This window comes from Onychostoma macrolepis, chromosome 01 (genome assembly GCF_012432095.1).
Source record: "Onychostoma macrolepis isolate SWU-2019 chromosome 01, ASM1243209v1, whole genome shotgun sequence".
In the NCBI taxonomy this organism is placed as follows: Eukaryota; Metazoa; Chordata; class Actinopteri; order Cypriniformes; family Cyprinidae; genus Onychostoma; species Onychostoma macrolepis.
In genome coordinates, this window is record NC_081155.1 from 38,641,435 (window position 1) to 38,659,877 (window position 18,443).

General features: G+C 36.1%; 3 protein-coding genes across 4 annotated transcripts; all 3 read right to left on the bottom strand.

The window, feature by feature from the left end:
- Positions 1-1,356: 1,356 nt before the first annotated feature.
- rbm46 (RNA binding motif protein 46) lies at positions 1,357-10,287 on the bottom strand. The gene is made up of 6 exons (XM_058789200.1): positions 10,148-10,287; positions 9,455-9,621; positions 8,282-8,619; positions 7,949-8,078; positions 3,715-4,521; positions 1,357-1,970 (listed from the first exon to the last, which is right to left on the bottom strand). The coding sequence occupies exons 2-6, from the start codon at positions 9,597-9,599 to the stop codon at positions 1,777-1,779; spliced, it is 1,614 nt and encodes a 537-aa protein (XP_058645183.1). The 5' UTR covers positions 9,600-9,621; positions 10,148-10,287; the 3' UTR covers positions 1,357-1,776.
- A 165-nt stretch (positions 10,288-10,452) lies between these two features.
- lratb.2 (lecithin retinol acyltransferase b, tandem duplicate 2) lies at positions 10,453-12,894 on the bottom strand. Its single transcript, XM_058789236.1, has 2 exons — positions 12,388-12,894; positions 10,453-10,964 (listed from the first exon to the last, which is right to left on the bottom strand). Exons 1-2 carry the CDS (start codon positions 12,892-12,894, stop codon positions 10,809-10,811), a joined length of 663 nt encoding a protein of 220 aa, XP_058645219.1. The 3' UTR covers positions 10,453-10,808.
- On the bottom strand, positions 12,859-15,942 carry LOC131548138 (lecithin retinol acyltransferase-like). Of its 2 annotated transcripts, XM_058789223.1 has the most exons (3): positions 15,357-15,942; positions 13,945-14,133; positions 12,859-12,987 (listed from the first exon to the last, which is right to left on the bottom strand). In XM_058789223.1, exons 1-2 carry the CDS (start codon positions 15,882-15,884, stop codon positions 13,981-13,983), a joined length of 681 nt encoding a protein of 226 aa, XP_058645206.1. In that variant the 5' UTR covers positions 15,885-15,942; the 3' UTR covers positions 12,859-12,987; positions 13,945-13,980. The 2 variants fall into 2 exon arrangements, with proteins under 2 accessions (XP_058645206.1, XP_058645196.1); XM_058789213.1 differs by lacking the exon at positions 12,859-12,987 and having other exon boundaries at positions 13,456-14,133.
- Positions 15,943-18,443: the final 2,501 nt, after the last annotated feature.

Below are 18,443 nucleotides of genomic sequence, written 5' to 3' on the forward strand. Positions count from 1 at the left end.
TAGACACACGGCATCACTGATTCTATCAAATACCAACAGATAAAAAATCAAAAAGTGACTGACTCTGTTAGAAATCTTATAATGGGCCATGTTTGGATCTTCCACAAAAATGGGTCACTGGGCACAAAACCAAGCTTCTGCTGGCCATTCCAGTCCTCTGACCTGAACCCTGTAGAAAATGAGTGGGTGAACTGAAGAGAAGAAGCACCAACATGGAGCTGGGAATCTAAAGGGTCTGGAGTGATTCTGGATGAAGGAATGGTCTCTGATCTCTTGTCAGGTGTTCTCTAACCTCATCAGGCATTATAGGAGAAAACTTTGGCAAATGGAGGTTTCAAAAAGTATTGAATAAAAAGGTACTGTTAATTGTGTCCAATGTGTATTAGAGAAAAATATTTATTTCATAATGATATTTCCCCCCATTTTAAATTCTTATTCTCCAATTAAAGGTTAGATTTCTGTGATTTTTTTAAAGTAAAAGATCAAAAGGATTAATAATGCAGATTTATTTTCACAGTCTTCTTTGATTATATTTACCAAGGGTACCAACAATTCTGATCACGTGTGTATATCATTTATAAAACCTTTTTTTCCTTAAGTCACTGGATATACTTGAATGCAAAATATGCAAACATAGCCATATTGATTTTGTCTGTATCCTAATGTCAGAAATTAATTTTGCATTCTCAAAATCGAATTGCCCTCACAGATTAATGAAGATGTGTTTATTATTTTATACTGTTTGAATATTTATTTGGTTAAATTATAATAAATGAATAATATCTGTGTCATAAATAATTGTTAAATATACTTAAAATGTCTTGAATAAAAGTGCATAAAAGTATAACACAATGAAATGTTAAAAACGATTTAAAATGATAAAAGCCTAATAAAAAACTTGTCTTACACTGAGCATGTAGCATCATGAAGGCAGACATGTTGAGATAACGAAGAGTTTTGCTTTTGCAGGACACTGCATTCATATTGCCATCTATCTCAAAATAAACAAATCAAAAGTGCAATTTTAATGTTCTAACTTAATGTGATGATATGTTTGACTAAGTGGTTATGGTAACACTTTATTTTAAGATTTCCTTGTTACACATGTTAAATGTATTTACTATTATAATAACAATAAATTATGCATAATTACATGAAAGTAACCCTAAGACAACACCTAATCTAACCCTAACCATATAAGTAGTAGTTACTTCTACTAGTTAGTAGTTAATTAATATTACTTAAATGTATAACAATGACAAGGACACCTTAAAATAAAGTGTAACCGTGGTTATAATATCCGAGCATTGTTATAGAATTATCAAAATGTCCTTTTTAAATGCATAAAAAATAAACATTCAAAATGGAATTATGAGATTTAATCTGCCAGGGAAATGTAACACAAAGTTGAACGTGCAACATCACCTACTCACTATTGCATTATTAATTAAGAATATGTATCCGTTTTAATAGCGTAACAGTTTATGTCTTTTGTTTCTATTCAAACATTGTGTATTTAACACAAGTAAATAACTTACTTCTTAAAAAGGGAAATAAACACCCAAACAGAATACACAAAATACTCAGGTAAAGAAACAACAACAGTGGCTTGAATGTTAAAGTATGTGAATGGAGAAAAAAATCCTGCCACTGCTGCTAGTCATTCGACTGAAACAGCACTAATCAAAAAGTCAGTGAAACAATAAAAACGTTTCATATGAACATTTAAGAAACACATTGTAAGTAAAGAAAGTTCACAGATACTGAATGACTTGACTACAGGAAGGATGACTGATTGGGGATGAAGAGTCTTTGGGCAGAAGAGCAGGAGATGGGTAGGGGAGGTGAGATGGAGGCCATAGGGTATGCTGGGTAAGGCAGAGACCTACATCCAAAGGACAGGAAACCAGAGCCAGAAGGTGCAGGAGGAGAAACATTCACAGGGGAGCCAGGGGAACTGATAGAACAATCTGTTACATGGAAACACACACAAACACACATAGGAAAAAAGGGTTTACAGTACAATCATGCCCAAAGGTCTAAAAGCAGAAATGTGAAGCTCCACTTATATTTCAAGTAGTGATGCACAATGTATTGCTATTGAACAATATTAGAGACCTTTCAGTAAGATGTTTTAAAGGACGTTTTTAAAGGAAGCCCCTTATACTCATAAAGGCTTCATTTGTTCATATTATTTTATACTGTAAAACAGAAATATTGTGAAATATTATTGGAATTTAAAATATCCGTTTTCTATTGTAAGATAAAAGTGTTATTCCTGTGATTTTTCAGCATCATTGCTCCAGTCTTTAGTGTCGCATGCTGTCAAACATCTTTATAATATGCTGATTTGGTGCTCAGGAAACATTTGTTATTATTATCATCAATGCTGACAACAGCTGTGCTGCTTAATATTTTTATGGTAACTGTGACATTTTTCAGGCCTCTTGATTAGCATTTATTTAAAACAGAAATCTTTTGTAACACTGAAAATATCATTATTGTCACTTTTGATCAACTTTATTGTTGAATAAAAATATCTGTCATGACAACTCTGAGAGATTAGCATGGTATTTACAAGGCAATGTTTAAGTATTAGGTCTTGGTGAAATACTAGAACTTGTTACTGCCAATATATCTGTTTTTATTTAGTCATCTAATACTCGCACAAAATTAAAACTTTAAAAGCACTAATAATTTAATAACACTGTTAAATCCAAATCTTAAATCCAAAAATGAAAATTCTGACATTAGTTACTCACCCTCATGCCGTTCCAAACCTGTAAGACCTTCGTTCATCTTTGGAACACAAATTAAGATATTTTTGATGAAATCCGAGAGCTTTCTGACCCTCCATAAAGAGCAATGTAACTGATATATTCCCAGGTCCAGAAACGTAGTAAGAACATCGTAAAAATAGTTCATGTGACATCAGTGGTTCAACTGTAATGAAGCTACGAGAATACTTTTTTGCACAAATAAAACAAAATAACGACTTTATTCAACCATTCTTCTCTTCCACATCACTGTCCTCCGCCATTATTGATAGTACCATGACGCATGCACGTGCTGCTGCTGACGTAGAACACGCATGCGCTGCGCCTTGTTTAAGAGCAGAAGAATGCACACGCATGTCAAATAAAGTTGATATGTTTGTTTTCTTTGCGCACAAAAAGTATTCTCATAGCTTCGTAAAATTACGGTTGAACCACTGATGTCACATGGACTATTTTAACAATGTTCTTACTATATTTCTGTGTCTGGGAACATTTCAGTTACATTGCTGTCTATGGAGAGTCAGAAAGCTCTAGGATTTCATCAAAAATATCCTAATTTGTGTTCCGAAGATGAACGTCTTACGGGATTTGAAACGACATGAGGGTGAGTAATTGACAAAATTTTCATTTTTGGGTGAACTATCCCTTCAAAATATATTTTCTTTGCACTGAATTTTATAATGTTGTGGTGCTACATTCACTGCACTTCAAGTAGTTTTGATTTATTTAGACAAAACAGAACAGTAAAATTTTATAATTGGTCATTTATCCGTTATAAGCCATAACATAAAAGTAATTTCTGTTATACTGTATGTATCTGACATAATTTTAATATCAGTGCACTCCTGATTTCAAGTTGTATGTAACCCAGTATTCCTTTAAATGCTTTACAGAAATGAAAACTACAGAAACCAGAGAGCAACTGAGACAAACTAACCCAGGTTCCAGAGCGCATTCTGAGCAGCAAGCTCCTTGGCGTCCTCCAGTATGGTGCAGGCTTTATCAGGCATGAAGCTGCTCCTGGTGCTGTTGATGACCACTTTGTAGATGAGCAGCATTTTTCCCTCTTGTCCGGCTAGGGAGTAGAGATGATACTCTGGCAGAGACCAGTCATTCTTGTGGCAGTAGTAATCAAGCAATGATACAGCTGAGCTCAACTGGCTGGGCTTCAGGGTGTTCAGGCTGACCGGGACCAAAGTGGATCCGGGTAAGAACGGATACACACAGCGATCTAAGTCTACTGCATACGGGCTGCCCAAATGAGGCGGGAGGTTAACGGGGCGCATGTTTAAACCATCACTTATTGCTCCAGTTCCCAAGCCGATGGTCATATCATCTCTGCTATGGAACAAGAAGTTGGAATCACCGTAATTTCCAGCAGGTGCCACTCCACCATAGCTACTCCGTGACCCGGATCTTTTGCTCCCATCTTTGCTGACAGGCTTGGCAAGAGTCACCTCAATGGGCGAACCATCAATAATTTTCCCATTCATGGACTCAAGAGCGTTTAGGGCATCTTCACGGTTATAGAAGTGGATGAAGGCATAATCCGTCAGCTTCTTAACACGTTCCACAGAGCCAGGCTTCAGGCACGAGAACTCAGAGCGAAGTGTCTCCTCTGTGGTGCTCAGCATGAGATTACGAACATAGAGAACTCGCACTCGCTGCATGGTTTCCTCATCTAATTCCTTTTCTGGTTCGGCCCAGTCAACCTGAATGGTGTGACCCCACAGTTGAAATGTTCCTGAAACATTAAGTTAGCATTGACACACAGCAAGTTACATATTTGTGAAAAGTTGTACCAAGTGTAATGTTTATATGTCATTGTCAGGCCCTCATAGATTTTCCCTTAAAAATTAGTATAAATAGTGCTGCTTGTTTGCTTTCTAGGGAATTCGGTAAATGTGTTTTCTGGTCAGAAGAAAAAGGGGTAAAATTATTGTGCGTTAAGTTGAAAAAACCCAGAAAACACCAGGTACACAATGGAAATGGGTAGCATGTCCAGAGATGAAATTGTCAGTGGATTTCCCAGCAAAGATAACTTGTTTTACTTCTATAATCTAGTGTATCTTGAATCAGCTAAGATATGTTTAATAAAAAAAAATAAAGGATGGGCAGGGACTATCTGTGTTTATTTAGGCTGACCATTTATTTAATCCAAAATTACTACAATTTAAAATATAGTTCTTTTTTTAATATGTTTTAAATTTAATTTATTCCTGTGATGGCAAAGCTGAAATTTCAGCATCCATTACTCCAGTCTTGAGTGTCACGTGATCCTTCTCAAATAATTATAATATACAGTCATGGCCAAAAGTATTGGCACCCTTGGTAAATATGATCAAAGAAGGCTGTGAAAATTAATCTGCATTGTTAATCCTTTTAATCTTTAATTTTTTTTTAAATCACTAAAATCTAACCTTTCATTGGAGAATAAGAATTTTAAATGGGGGGAAATATCATTATGAAATAAATATTTTTCTCTAATACACATTGGCCACAATTAACGGTACCCTTTTATTCAATACTTTTTGAAACCTCCATTTGCAAGTTTAACAGCTCTATATTTTCTCCTATAATGCCTGATGAGGTTAGAAAACACCTGACAAGAGATCAAAAGATAATTTTTTTGATCCAGAATCACTCCAGACTCTTTAGATTCCCAGCTCCATGTTGGTGCTTCTTCTCTTCAGTTCACCCCACTCATTTTCTGCAGGGTTCAGGTCAGAGGACTGGAATGGCCAGCAGAAGCTTGGTTTTGTGCCCAGTGACCCATTTTTGTGTTGATTTTGAGGTTTGTGTTTGGATTATTGTACGGTTGGAAGATCCAAACATGGCCCATTATAAGATTTCTAACAGAGTCAGTCACTTTTTGATTTTTTATCTGTTGGTATTTGATAGAATCAGTGATGCCGTGTGTCTAAACAAGATGTCCAGGACCTCCAGCAGAAATATAGGCCCACGACATCAAAAATACAGCAGTATATTTCATTGTACACATGGGGTACTTTTTTATCCGTGTGCACCAAACCCATCTTGAGTGTTTGCTGCTAAAAAGCTCATTTTTTAGTTTCATCTGACCATAGAAGCCAGTGCCATTTGAAGTTCCAGTCGTGTCTGACAACTGAATATGCTGGAGTTTGTTTTAGGATGAGCGAGGAGAATTTTTCTTGAAACCCTCCAGCAGTATTCTCTACTCTCAAACGCTGGGGGCGTGTCCACTGGCGGTGGTGAAACCACGCCCACTTGCGGAAAAGCTGCGGTCTCTCTCAACTGTCTTCCTCTAGCAGCTTATTTAATAAGGAGACCAAGCTGTTTTGTAAATGATCGCAACCAGGTATTATACATTTACGAGACGAATGCATAGCTAGCTAGCAAACTGTAGGCTGTAGTAACTAACGGTAATGACAGAAACTCGCGATTGAGCCGTGAATCACTGATGCTAATGCACTCTAGTTATTAGGTGTGTTCAACTTGAAGCAGCGCTGCAGAATGATCAGTGTATGACATCAAAGTACTGCGAGAGCGATTAGAAAGCATCAGGAGCTTCTGCTCTCTGTAGCTCTGTACTTTGATGTCACACACTGAACGGTCTGCAGCGCTGCTTCAAGTCGAACACACCTAATAACTAGAGCGCGGTGGCTCGATTGCGTCATCGAGTCATGATTTAGCCCTACCCAAAAAATCCTGGTTACGCAAATGGTGAAAAATGATTTAACGGTCTAACTCCACAATTAATTACAACATAGTTCACAGTCTTTGTAACATGTTTCAGCAATGCATTTCTAACATTTATAATATGTTTACAAACAATTCTCAGAATTGACTTTACACGGACTATAAGAATTTCTAGGGGTACCAATAATTGTGTCCAACGTGAATTTGAGAAAAACATTAATTTCATGAGATTTTCCCCCATTTTCAATTGTTTTAGTTCAATGAAAGGTTAGATTTTTTAAAATAAAAGATCAAAGGGATTAATAATGCAGGTTTATTTTCAGAGCCTTCTTTGATCATGCTTACCAAGGGAGCCAATACTTTTGGCCATGACTGTACGTCTATCTAATATATATTGATTTCAGTGTTTCCCACAGGATTTTGTGACACTTGTGGAGGCAGGTGATGTCACATATTAATTTGCATATTTATGACGTCATTGCGTCAAGTTTGCGTACAAGTTTTGGCACATCAGATGTTCTGACTGTCACATACTGTAATACAACTGAATGCTCAATAAAGCTGTTCACATTTACATATTTTCTGTTGTCATACATAAAACAGGTACAAATAGTGACTAAACACGACCCATTAATACTACATGTTAACCAGGAATCACTCACGATACTCCTTAAATCCTGATTTCTAATTGCGACATCGTCTGATAAAATCAACATACTGTACATCTACACTAAAAAGCGACTATATGATTATGCGGTGGTTTTGGCTATATTACCATTTTGTCTTATTCAGCGCACTGCCTGCATCTGAGTAACAAACTATGAGCATTTTAACAGACGAATTACATTCAAATTTAAAAGTCCAAACAGTTAGTGAGCGACAGGTGCTTGGAAACGCTGTTTTTTACTCATTTACTGACAGCTCTGCTGCGGTACGGCCAGCTGAATGCGCTGCTTCTCTGCCGCTCACTGCAGAGAACAGACAGCGAGAGAGGCGACACTGCGCCAGGAGAGTCAGAGCTTGTGTTCGTGGGGCAGTACTGGCGACATCTTCCAGCTGAATGAAAGCTAAGGTTTTAAAAAGTCGAAAAAGTCGCTAGATTTGTCAGTTTGTACCTTTTATGGAAAAAAGCTGCAGAAAAAAGCCGCCAAAAGGGTCTGAAAGTTGCTAAATATTGTGCTAAAGTCGCGGTCGTGTGTGTGAGACGCGGGACCTGATGGCAGGGGGCGGTGGATATTTGTGGCGGTCGATGTGGATATTGTGGCGGGGCGCCACAAGTAAATCAACGTGTTAGTGCTCAAAGAGCATTTCTCATCATTATCAGTGTTGAAAACAGTTGTGCTGCTTGATATTTTTGTGGAAACTATGATCCTTTTTTCAGTATGCTTTGATGAATACCCCCTTAAAATATGAGCAATAAAATAGTGATGCATGGCATATCAAGAAACACAAATAAATCTTTTTAAATATGTATTTCTATCATGCTTATGCACCTGGTATGAGTTTCCTGCGAGCCATGGCAGCTGCTTTGTGGGATTCATACTCAACAAAGGCAAAGCCACGATTCTTCATCCTGTCCACTGCACTGGGATACACAATCACATCCACGACCCCTTCAGTCACCTGTATTTAGAATTGCAATACAAAAACAACTAGATATTAGGTCATAACCGATTATTTTATTATGGTTTCTGTAATGTATTAAAATAAAAAATTATTGCTAATTTTTTGTTCACTAGACTGTGCTAGATGGTGTCACACAATGTTTTTCATATTGTTTTAGTTCTGTGTAGTTTCTAATGTGTGCAGTTGTGTCATATACTGACCTTCATCATCTCTTCTTGGATCTCCTCCTTTTTCTTGTCTTTCGGGATGGAGCCGATAAAAAGGCGACAGTTGTCCAGACTCACACATACCCCTATGAACTTCCCAGGGCGGATTTCGTAGTTGTCCAGGAGCTGGATAGCTCGTTGGGCTCCCTCTCTGGTGGTGTACATGACGAAGGCGTAGCCACGGTTCTCCCCGCTAAACTCCATCATCAGACGGAATTCGTAGATGCGACCGGCCCGCTCAAAAACAGGTACCAGCTCGTCTTCATACATGTCTCTTGGGATTTTACCAACAAACACCTCACAACCTCTTGGAGGAGGAGGGCCCTCCCAACCTAAGAAATTAATTTAGTTAATTATTATGAACAGCACTATCTTGCTATGTAAAAAAAATAAGGTTTGTACTATACTTAGCATGCATGTACAAATTTATATTACAGTAATGTTTTACAGCTTTACAAACTTTCAATACTTATAAATCATATACTTATGAATTAATTTAACAGTAAACTGTAAAGTCAACATGAAATGCATTTGCAGGTCATTTTACTACCACAATGTAATTGTATTATGCAAGAAAAGGGGCTAAAGTTTGATTCTATCTATTCTATTCTATCTTAAACTGATTGGATTGTGAAAAGGGGGTATGATGAAAAAGCTCATTGTGAGTTTGTAGACAACTGTGAACATTTTGGATTCAGAGATATTAGAAAGGCTAATTTATCTACAAAAGTACCCTAAAATAATGCCTAAATAGCTATTTAGCTACTGGTTGCAGGCAAAGTTTACTCAAAAATGAAAATTCTGTCATCATTTACTCTCATGTCTCAACCTGTCTGAGTAAATGATGACATTTTGTTTTTGTTTTGTTTTTTTGGGGTGAATTATCCACTTAACATTTTTTCCGTGCCCATGTCAGCCAAAATGATAAACTTTTTGAAAGGCAAGACTTTATTACATATACATACATATGTGTGTGTGTGTGTGTACATTATGTTACTTTTATAGACATTTATCCTATTGTGTGTGTGTTATGTTATTTTTATATCTATATATATATATTTAAATATATACTATTTACTTTACATTTGAACGTGTATATAAACATTACACATAAAACTAAGAATCTAACTAATGTGATGAAATGTACAGTAAGATTTCCTAGTTTACCTGGAGGTGGACCACCAAACTTTCTCTGTCCGTTTTCCTGAACCATGCTGTAGCCTGTCCTGTCCATCAGGGCCAGAAGAGCAGCTTCTTTAGAGCTGTCCATCCTGCTATTATCAGACGACTGACTGGTGCTGCCTTCGTCCATAACCACTTCAGAAAACACAGTGCTACCACAGAAAGCCTTTGTGTGAGGTTTCTCTTAAATGTATCACACTCGAGGCCTTTCATTTATATAATAGCGTTACTTAAAATGACGCAAGTGCAGCTCAGCTAGCAAACACAATTAACTAGCATCATAACTATCGAGCTGTCAAGTAACAAAATACACGGTCTTATACGAATTTAATGTACATCTACCTATAAAAATAACAATAACTTATTAAATTAATCACTATTTTATAAAAACTTCGATAGTCGTGACAAAAAATCTAAGATTTTGAATTAAAAACGTTCGTCACATTCGACGACAAAAGAACAGCCAAACCATTTAAAATAGCGGGAACCTGTAAAGTCGACCCGAACAAGTGTTTTTAATCGAATATATTTTATATACCAAGCTGCTTGAGACGAATATTATGATTTAAGTAATGTGTGAGACACTTATCTCAACTCTCGTAAGAAAAAAATAATAAAAAATTAACATTGGAACTAATCTCCAAACTGATATGAATGCATTTAAACAGCTTCTCTTACCTTTTGGCCTTCAATAAATGAATTAAGAAACGTAAAATATGGAGATAACTTTGTGTGACACTCGATAATCGACGTTTCGATGTTGTTGACTAACTGTTACGTCAAACACTATTTACTTGACAGTCGGGTTTCGACCAATGAGAGCGTTTCCGCTGAAGGGCTTCATTTAATCTGCACTTTACGTTTGCATGGAAACAGTCATAAAAATTATGAGAAAAATCTGGGATTTTTTTTTTTTTAATCTTTTCACTTTTAACTTGTGTGTTGTCCAGTGAGAAGAGAGAACAAAAATGTGATATGGCATTTTTATTTATTTATTTTTTATACTGACTATCAAACCTTTTACAAAATATACCATGGAACCTTCGAGTATTGTTTAAATATACATGCACAGTACATGATAATCATTATCTTTCACATATACATTTAATACAGACAAAAACATTTAATATAAATTTTATTTAACACTGATATGGCATTATTTTGCTTCTCAACAAACAGTAAGAAAATAAATTATCTGATGTATCTTAACATGACAGTACTGGAAAGATCATATTCTTATTTTTATTTTTTTTACAGTGGCCAAATAGGTGCCCCAGGGTAATAAACCACTATTTTGAACTCATTGATAATTTTTTTTTTTTTTTTTTTTAAATCCATTTCAGGATGCCATCCAAATAGTGAAGGGGATGATAAGTGTGGGTAAAATTCCAAAGATGGACACAGACCCCATATAAAACATGATGAACAAGCATAACAGAAAGCTTAAAAGAGAACTTGTTTTGCTGCACACAATCTTGCGCACGACTTTGCAGAACTGTTGAGGAGAAAACAAGAAAGAAATACAAAGTTAGAATTTTGCATTTGTATTCTGAAGAATCTTTCTAAACAATTAGGCTATATAGATAAAAATTAGAAAGGTCAGCTGGGGACCTCAAGTCTCTCTTAACACTAGGTGACAGTAAAGTTTCTTTGGTGCTGAATTGATGGAATTTTCCCAAATGTGTAAATGCAAAAAAAAAAAAAAAAATTTAAAGCATACCACAGATTTCATGATTTCCATGGTTATTTTTATTTAATGGAAAACAGATCATTTGGACAGTCTAACAAAACAAAAAACAAAATAGTAGTCCTTTGATGAGCCTATACTTTAGATTTTTGTGGCAAAATCGTGTTTCGACCACAGCTGGAGTGGTTAGTTTTATCATGCATTCTGTTGGAATATCATCGTCTTTGAAAAAAAAAGAAAGCGAGATGATGTGTGTGTATGCGTGTGTTTGTTGAAAGAGTTTCAAAGAGATTAAAGCCTGTTCCCTGGAATCTGCAGATTAACATTCTTGCTCAAAACCAACTGGAGCAACTGAATAAAAATATATATGAATAAAACACCACAAAGGTCAATGATCATATAATTTAAATACATGTTTGATGTCTTACTTGTCCTCTTCCTTATGATGGTCATTACACAGTGACTTTTCCAGTATTTATTTCAAAACACTATGAACCAATAAACATTGTTTAATTAACATATATTAACTTAAATGCTGATACCAGCTCATAGAGGTTTTTCTATTACCTGTTTTTGAACTAAACCTTTTGAGGATTAAACAGCCTTAATACACAGACCTGAGTCTACACTGTATAAACAGATATATTAGATTATTCCAGACTAATTTATTCCAGTTCACTTTTTCTGTACTTCAACCCAGCACAGTCATTCACCAGCCTTACATAAAAGCGGTTTATTTCTCAATCGCAGTACATTTCTTAACCTGATTTTTGCGCGTAATCCTATTTGAAATGGAATTAGTGCTATTGCCTCACATCCTTAACCTAGTTCACCAACAATAGCTGGTCAGCATCACAATGCAAATTAATCATTTTCATCCAATGTCGAGATAAATAGTCAATGCCTAAAAAAGTATCCTCAATCATGTCATGCATTATCTGACTGAAAGTAGCAAAGAACTATCGATGCTTAATGAATTTTAAGACTACTTCCCTTAGTCCTTAGCTGTTTTTGTCTAACCTTAGAAAAGCAACCTTAGAAAGTGTAATTTAGAACAGAATATTAAAATTGTTGATAATATTGAAAGATATTTGCAGGTAGAGCTTCAGATGAATTATTTGAGAAAATCATTTTGATAACTTCTTTGATTCATTTATTTCTTCATTGTTTGTTAGCAGATTTATTTTGGACATAGATAATCACAGACAGCTGATTTTGCTCCCTTTCTCACCTGGTAGGTCTGAAAGCTCATGCTGGTGCCATATCTGCAGTACATGACATAATGCTCGCAGTTGTACCACAGCAGACTGTAAACCACGGAGCCCAAGAGCTTCTCAGCTCTCCGAGCCACCTCCTCACCCTCGAACGGAGACCGACTGCACACCTTGTCCATGTGGTTGATCAGAATTTCTGCTCCATACGCAAAGTCCTCCAAGGAGTCCACCCGGACACTTGCTTTTTTTGCGATCACACCCAAAATCAGCCGGTTGTTAGTCACCATTTTCTCAATGGCCTTCTCGTCGGTGGTCAAGACTGGCAGGATATCAGGAATGAGATGAGCCACGCGGTTGTTCCCCAGATAGATTCCGAAATGCGTAAAGAGAGTTCGAGGGACCTCTAGCAGATCTCCTCTTTTGTACACGGAGGTGTCATATTGGAGCGCTTTCTTCTTCTTTTCTTCAAAGTCTGTGACCACAGCGATGTAAAAGAAGTTGTAGAGGAACTCTAGCGGAAACATCCTGGAGATGTGGTGAGTTTCTAGATGCTCTGGCACCTGCAGGCTTTATCTTGAGGCAGACTGAGGAGGGGCTTGAGGATTACAAACCCAGAGCTATTTTCAGAAGAAAAAAAAACCTCCATAATAAGTACATCACATGCCTAATGAAACAAACAATTCATAGTTACCCAATGACTTTCTCGCCCTTTGTGGATTAAATTACCTAACATTTTCTATTTATGTAACAAAGAAAGGCAATGCTCATTATATAACGAACAAATGTTGCAGCAATGACGATATATAATTCCTTAAAATTAATTATAGATATTGATTAGAGAACTTTTCAAGATTCGCATTTAAATAAAATCAACTCTTATGCTTGATCAGACAAACATAAATTAACATTTTTAAAAACTACTTGTTAACATTGGAAAAAAGAGTTAATTATAAAAAATATATATAAGTTTGTAAACTGTAAATTTTTAATAATTGAAACAACTGATGTTTATTGTCTCTGGTAAACAACTGACAACATAAACAAATATAGATGTGATTTTTTTTTTTTTTTTTTTAATTAAAAAAGTTTTATTCATGTGGACGTAAAAATAAAGGTTCCAAAGGAGGGTTTCACAGTGGTGCCATAGAAGAACCATTTTGGGTTCCTCAAAGAACCTTTCAGTGAACTTTTTTTTTTTTTTAAGAAACTTTTTTTTCTTATAGTCTGAAGAACATTTGAATAATCTAAATAACTTTTTTTCCACTTTATGAAAAGAGGTTCCATTGATGTTAAAAGGTTCTTCATGGAACCCTGTGAAAATAAAAAAAATAAAAAATAAAGAAATTAAATTCTATTTTAGCCTGTATTTGTGCTATAATTAGGCAAACGCATATAAAAGGTCACTTTGTCATTTGAATTTACATTTATTTACTTGCTAAAACTGTACAGCATGTTTTCAAAGACAGGGTGTCATAAAAATTTATAACAAAGTAAAATGTTAATAGGCTATATGAAGGTAAAAACAATGAAAAAGATTAAGTTAGCAATTCTATAATAAAGCCAAAAATACAAACTTTTGATAGGTTAAATAGTTCATATGGAAGTGTCTGTTATCCAGCCATCCACAAGATGAAAGGAACGATAAAGGTTGGAAGTGCGGTGGACGGCGCTATTCCAAGAAAAAACATGGAAAGTATTCCGATGAAAGTGGTCAGAAGAACACTCCTCTGGTCCCGAATTACTGATTTTAAACTTTCACAGAACTGTTGAGGGAAAGAGATGGAATAGATGAGATTCAGAGCGCTAAAACAAACAAACAAAAAAAAAAAAACAATCTGCCATTCGCATCTGAGACTGTGCTGCTACGTTTTTCTGGGCGCGTATCTCTCCAAACCCACTTGCCACTGAAAGAAGCTGTTGTTCCTTTTTGCGCTAAAATGACCCAGATTTTCCGAAAAGCTCACGGTCAGCCAAATGACGTGAAAAAAATACGTTGTCACTGGAGATGGGAGTATAAGAAATTAAAGAGAGGTGGAAAAGGGGAACACCCATCACTTCAGGAAAGCATTTTAGGGAGGTTTCAGTACTAACTTTTAGTAGCCTAATAGCCTACTTTCTTTTAGTAGCACTTTATATATATCCGTACAAAAAAATAAATTAATTAATTTAAAAAAATGCTCGTTTAGACATTCGTTTGTACAATTTTGTTTGTAATTTAAACACGTAAACAAAGTGATGATAAATGTATAATATTATTAAAAACGTTCGTTCGCCCAATTTAAACTCAGGGTGGCGAAAACAAAAATGCAGGAAGCCATTTTGTTGTCATGTGACAATAGAGAAGATTCCTTTAGATCCTCGGGACTGCCTAAGCTATAAAATTTTAATAATAATAATTAAAAAAAAAACTTATTTTAAACTTTTATATAAAAAAGGCATATTTTGTTTAGGTCAAATGGAAAATAATACGGTAATAAACCTAAAAAAATGTGTGTGTGTGGGGTCATAATACATGTAAAAATAAATAAATAAAAATAATAAAATAAATGATAACATAAAATAACATAATATTTTCGACATTATATAATATATTTTTTTAAGTGTATAACACATTTCTAACTCACTTGTCACTTTTTCGTTTTTAACAATCTACTTTTTTATTTAAGCCATATCGTCTATAATTTACATAAATTAATGTAGGCTACATATTAATCCGTTTAAGCCTTAAATTACGTTTGTGTGGAAACTAATTAAAGTTTTTAGGCTATTCAAATTTCGTCCCTGTGCAAACTTTATATTAATCTGGCTACACCTATTTTTATACGAATCTTGCTAATGTATATCTGTGCATAACATCCAAAGCAGAAAGTCAATAAATTGGTCACATGATGTAATTATTAACTTTCAATCTAGTAACTATCTGAACTATCTGGATTCGCAAGGAAACGTGCCGATGGAAGCCAACCGCGTTTAACGTTACCGTTACCTGCTCTGTCTGCAGACTGACCGCTGTCCCGTAGCGGCAGTACGTGACAAAATGTTCGCAGTTATTCCACAGAAGGCTGTAGGGAATATGACCGATAAGTTTTTCAGCTCTTCTGGCGACCTCCTCAGCGGCCAGCGGCTGTCTTCTCAGGGTAGTATCCATTGCGTTGAGCAAAATAGGAGATCCGTAGGCAAAATCCTCCACCGTGTCGACCCGTATAGAGGCGTATTTGTAGATCACACCGAGGAGCAATCTCTTGTTCGTCACAACTTTCTGGATTTGAGATCTGTTGCTCGTCAGAACCGGCAGTATGTCAGGCATAAGGTGCGCGACTTTGTTGTCACCGAGATAAATGCCAAAGTGAGTGAACAAAGTGCGAGGAACCTCCAGCAGATCCCCGCGCTGGAAATAAGTGCTGTCCTCGCGGCGCTTTGCGCATCTTTCCTGCTTGGATGAAGTTGGGCTGAAAAAGTTAAAATGTGCAAGAAGAAAGGTTTTCTCCAAAAGCAAAGCAAGAGAATCTAACATTTTGCAGTGCTGCTCGGGATTCACTTCCCCGCTTCTTTTTATTCTAAGGAGCAGCGGTCCGTCGTGACGTCACTGCTTTAGCGAAAGACTATTGGCTGCTGCTGATGCAAAAAAATGTAAACGACAGAAGATGTAAACAGGCAAGAAAAACAATAAAATAATGGTACAATAGAAGTGTAAGTTACCTAATCACATATGGTAAAATGTAACCTATAATTTGGAAGCATATAAGAAATGTCGTCTTAACTAAGTCTAAGTGTATTTTGTTTTTTTGTATACATTCAATTTAAGAGTGGAACTTCCATATTCCATATTTACCAACCTTTTTTTATTCATAACAAGCATCACTTCCACTGTGGAAGTGATGCTTGTTATGAAAAAAAGGTATAGGTAAAATAAACTAAGGCTCCAGTCTACATCTTTTCCAGCTGATATGTAAAAATATGTATTTAGTATAGTATTTATAAAATGTATAGTATTTTTATTTTAAACATATTTTACTTTTATTTTAGAATGTATGTATGAGGACTCGAATAAATCTATTAAATAAATGAAAATGCATAGCATTCATTTCAATTTTAAGATGCCATCCTGTAATGCTTAATACGGTTTTATTTTTGAACAAATGCTCTGATAAATACAGCAGTGTTAAAAAAAAAAATAAAAATTGTTGATTAAAAATACACTCCAAACATTGGAGTATTGTGTATTGAAAATTTACCCAAACAATTTTCACTCAGAAATTGCTAGTAAATTTTACAAATAATTACAAAGAAATGGAAAGCATACCGAAATAAATTAAACGTGAAATTTTGAAGTAGGAAGACTGAAATGGTATTATTTAAAACCTACTCCAACAATATTATTAATAATTCAATAATTGATACAAAAATATTTTTACATTTAAAAATATATTTTAAAATATAAATATTTGTGTGATTTGTCTATTGACTTATCCTTTAATAATATATTTCTGAACTCTTGTTCTGCAAATCTGTTTATTTTATTCATAGGGCTATTGCTGGAAAGCGAACAAGTAAAGTATTTAAACCGAAGGTCTCAGAGCTCCAGGGGTGTCTGGACTTTCTCTGATGTATGTACATGCAGGGTTGATGAATGTGGAAAAAGTGAGAGCAGAAAGTTTGGCTAACGGTGGTTTGAAGTTGAGAGCTGGTTCGTGCCATGTGGCAATAATTAAAGTCCTCAATACGTTCACCCAGACCGCACCAAACAAGAGCTCCTTTTACCAACAGACCAGTTTGCAGGACATGCAGACACAGCACATGTCAGCACTTTATTAAAAATCCCCAGAAATGCAGCCGTCACATTTCCAAAACAGAAATGGGTTGAATTCACCACGAGTTCAGCAGCACTACTAATGAATACCAATAGCACTAATGGTCTTAAACTAAGAGTGTGTCAATGGAATGAAAACAACTGATTGTCTTGTAAATAGTCCAGCTCCATACAATCCTTAATGCAAAGTTTACAAAACCCACACTGAGCTTTAGAGGACTTTAAGTGGTAAAGTGTTAGCAAAATCATGCAAAACAGTCTTAACTCAGAGATAAAGGAAAGGATTAAAGCTGCCCCAAAAAGCCGCCCTCCCCCTGAGGTTCAGTTTAGTGGGAGAGTGATGATGGACAGGAGGAGAAATCAGTGTCACAGTGGTAACAAAGGTGTCCCAGTGAGGGCAAAAGCTGAATGTTGAGTGATTAGTGATTATTCGGTTCTCTCTCGAGGCTGTTGCTTGTTTGAACAGCAGTGGAGCGCTGAAAGATACTGGGTGATAAATGACAAGCCATTTATCTTCCTTCCCTGTTTTGTCCCCCAGCATCCCAGCGTCTGTATGTGACAGCTGAATGCGCTTGTGAAAAATGTGCGAGTTTTGAGAGAGAGTGATTTCGGTTTATGCGAGCGTGTATGTGTTTGTTGTGAATGACACTCCGTTGCATTGAGATGAAGCCAAGAAGCTCTGCATGCGCACAATGAGGAACTGCTGGATCTGTCTGTCGGCCGTTGACAAATGAACTCTTCACATGTCTCGCCTTCCACTTGCCATTGATCACTCTGCGCCGCTGAGGTCATGCTGTTAGCACATGCTAATGCGGGTCAAAACATCACAGTTTGAACGATTTCCCATAAAACCTGATAAAAGAATGTGTTAACGTCACGATGAATAAAAATGCATGAGGTAGTTGAGTTTGGAACATTTTCCACCATCATTCAAAACATTACTTCACTGATCATCAAGTACTTTTGTTCCCTGCAGCATTAAAGCTAATTCTTCTTCTTTTTTCAGAATACACACATGTATCTTCAGCAGCAAACATAAACACAGTCATCAGAAGAGGAAAAACCTTTTGCTCTCTGACTTCCTGTGTCGATAGGGGTCAGAGGTAATGATAGGACGCTGTGCCTCTGGACTTCAAGGGTTTATTGTTTTGCCGTCGCCTGTTAGACGTGGCCAACTCAACACAACTAAGTAAAGGACGTCGTTCTCTAATGTCCTCACTACATATCAAAGTGCTTGCATGTTCAACAACAACCCACCAAAAC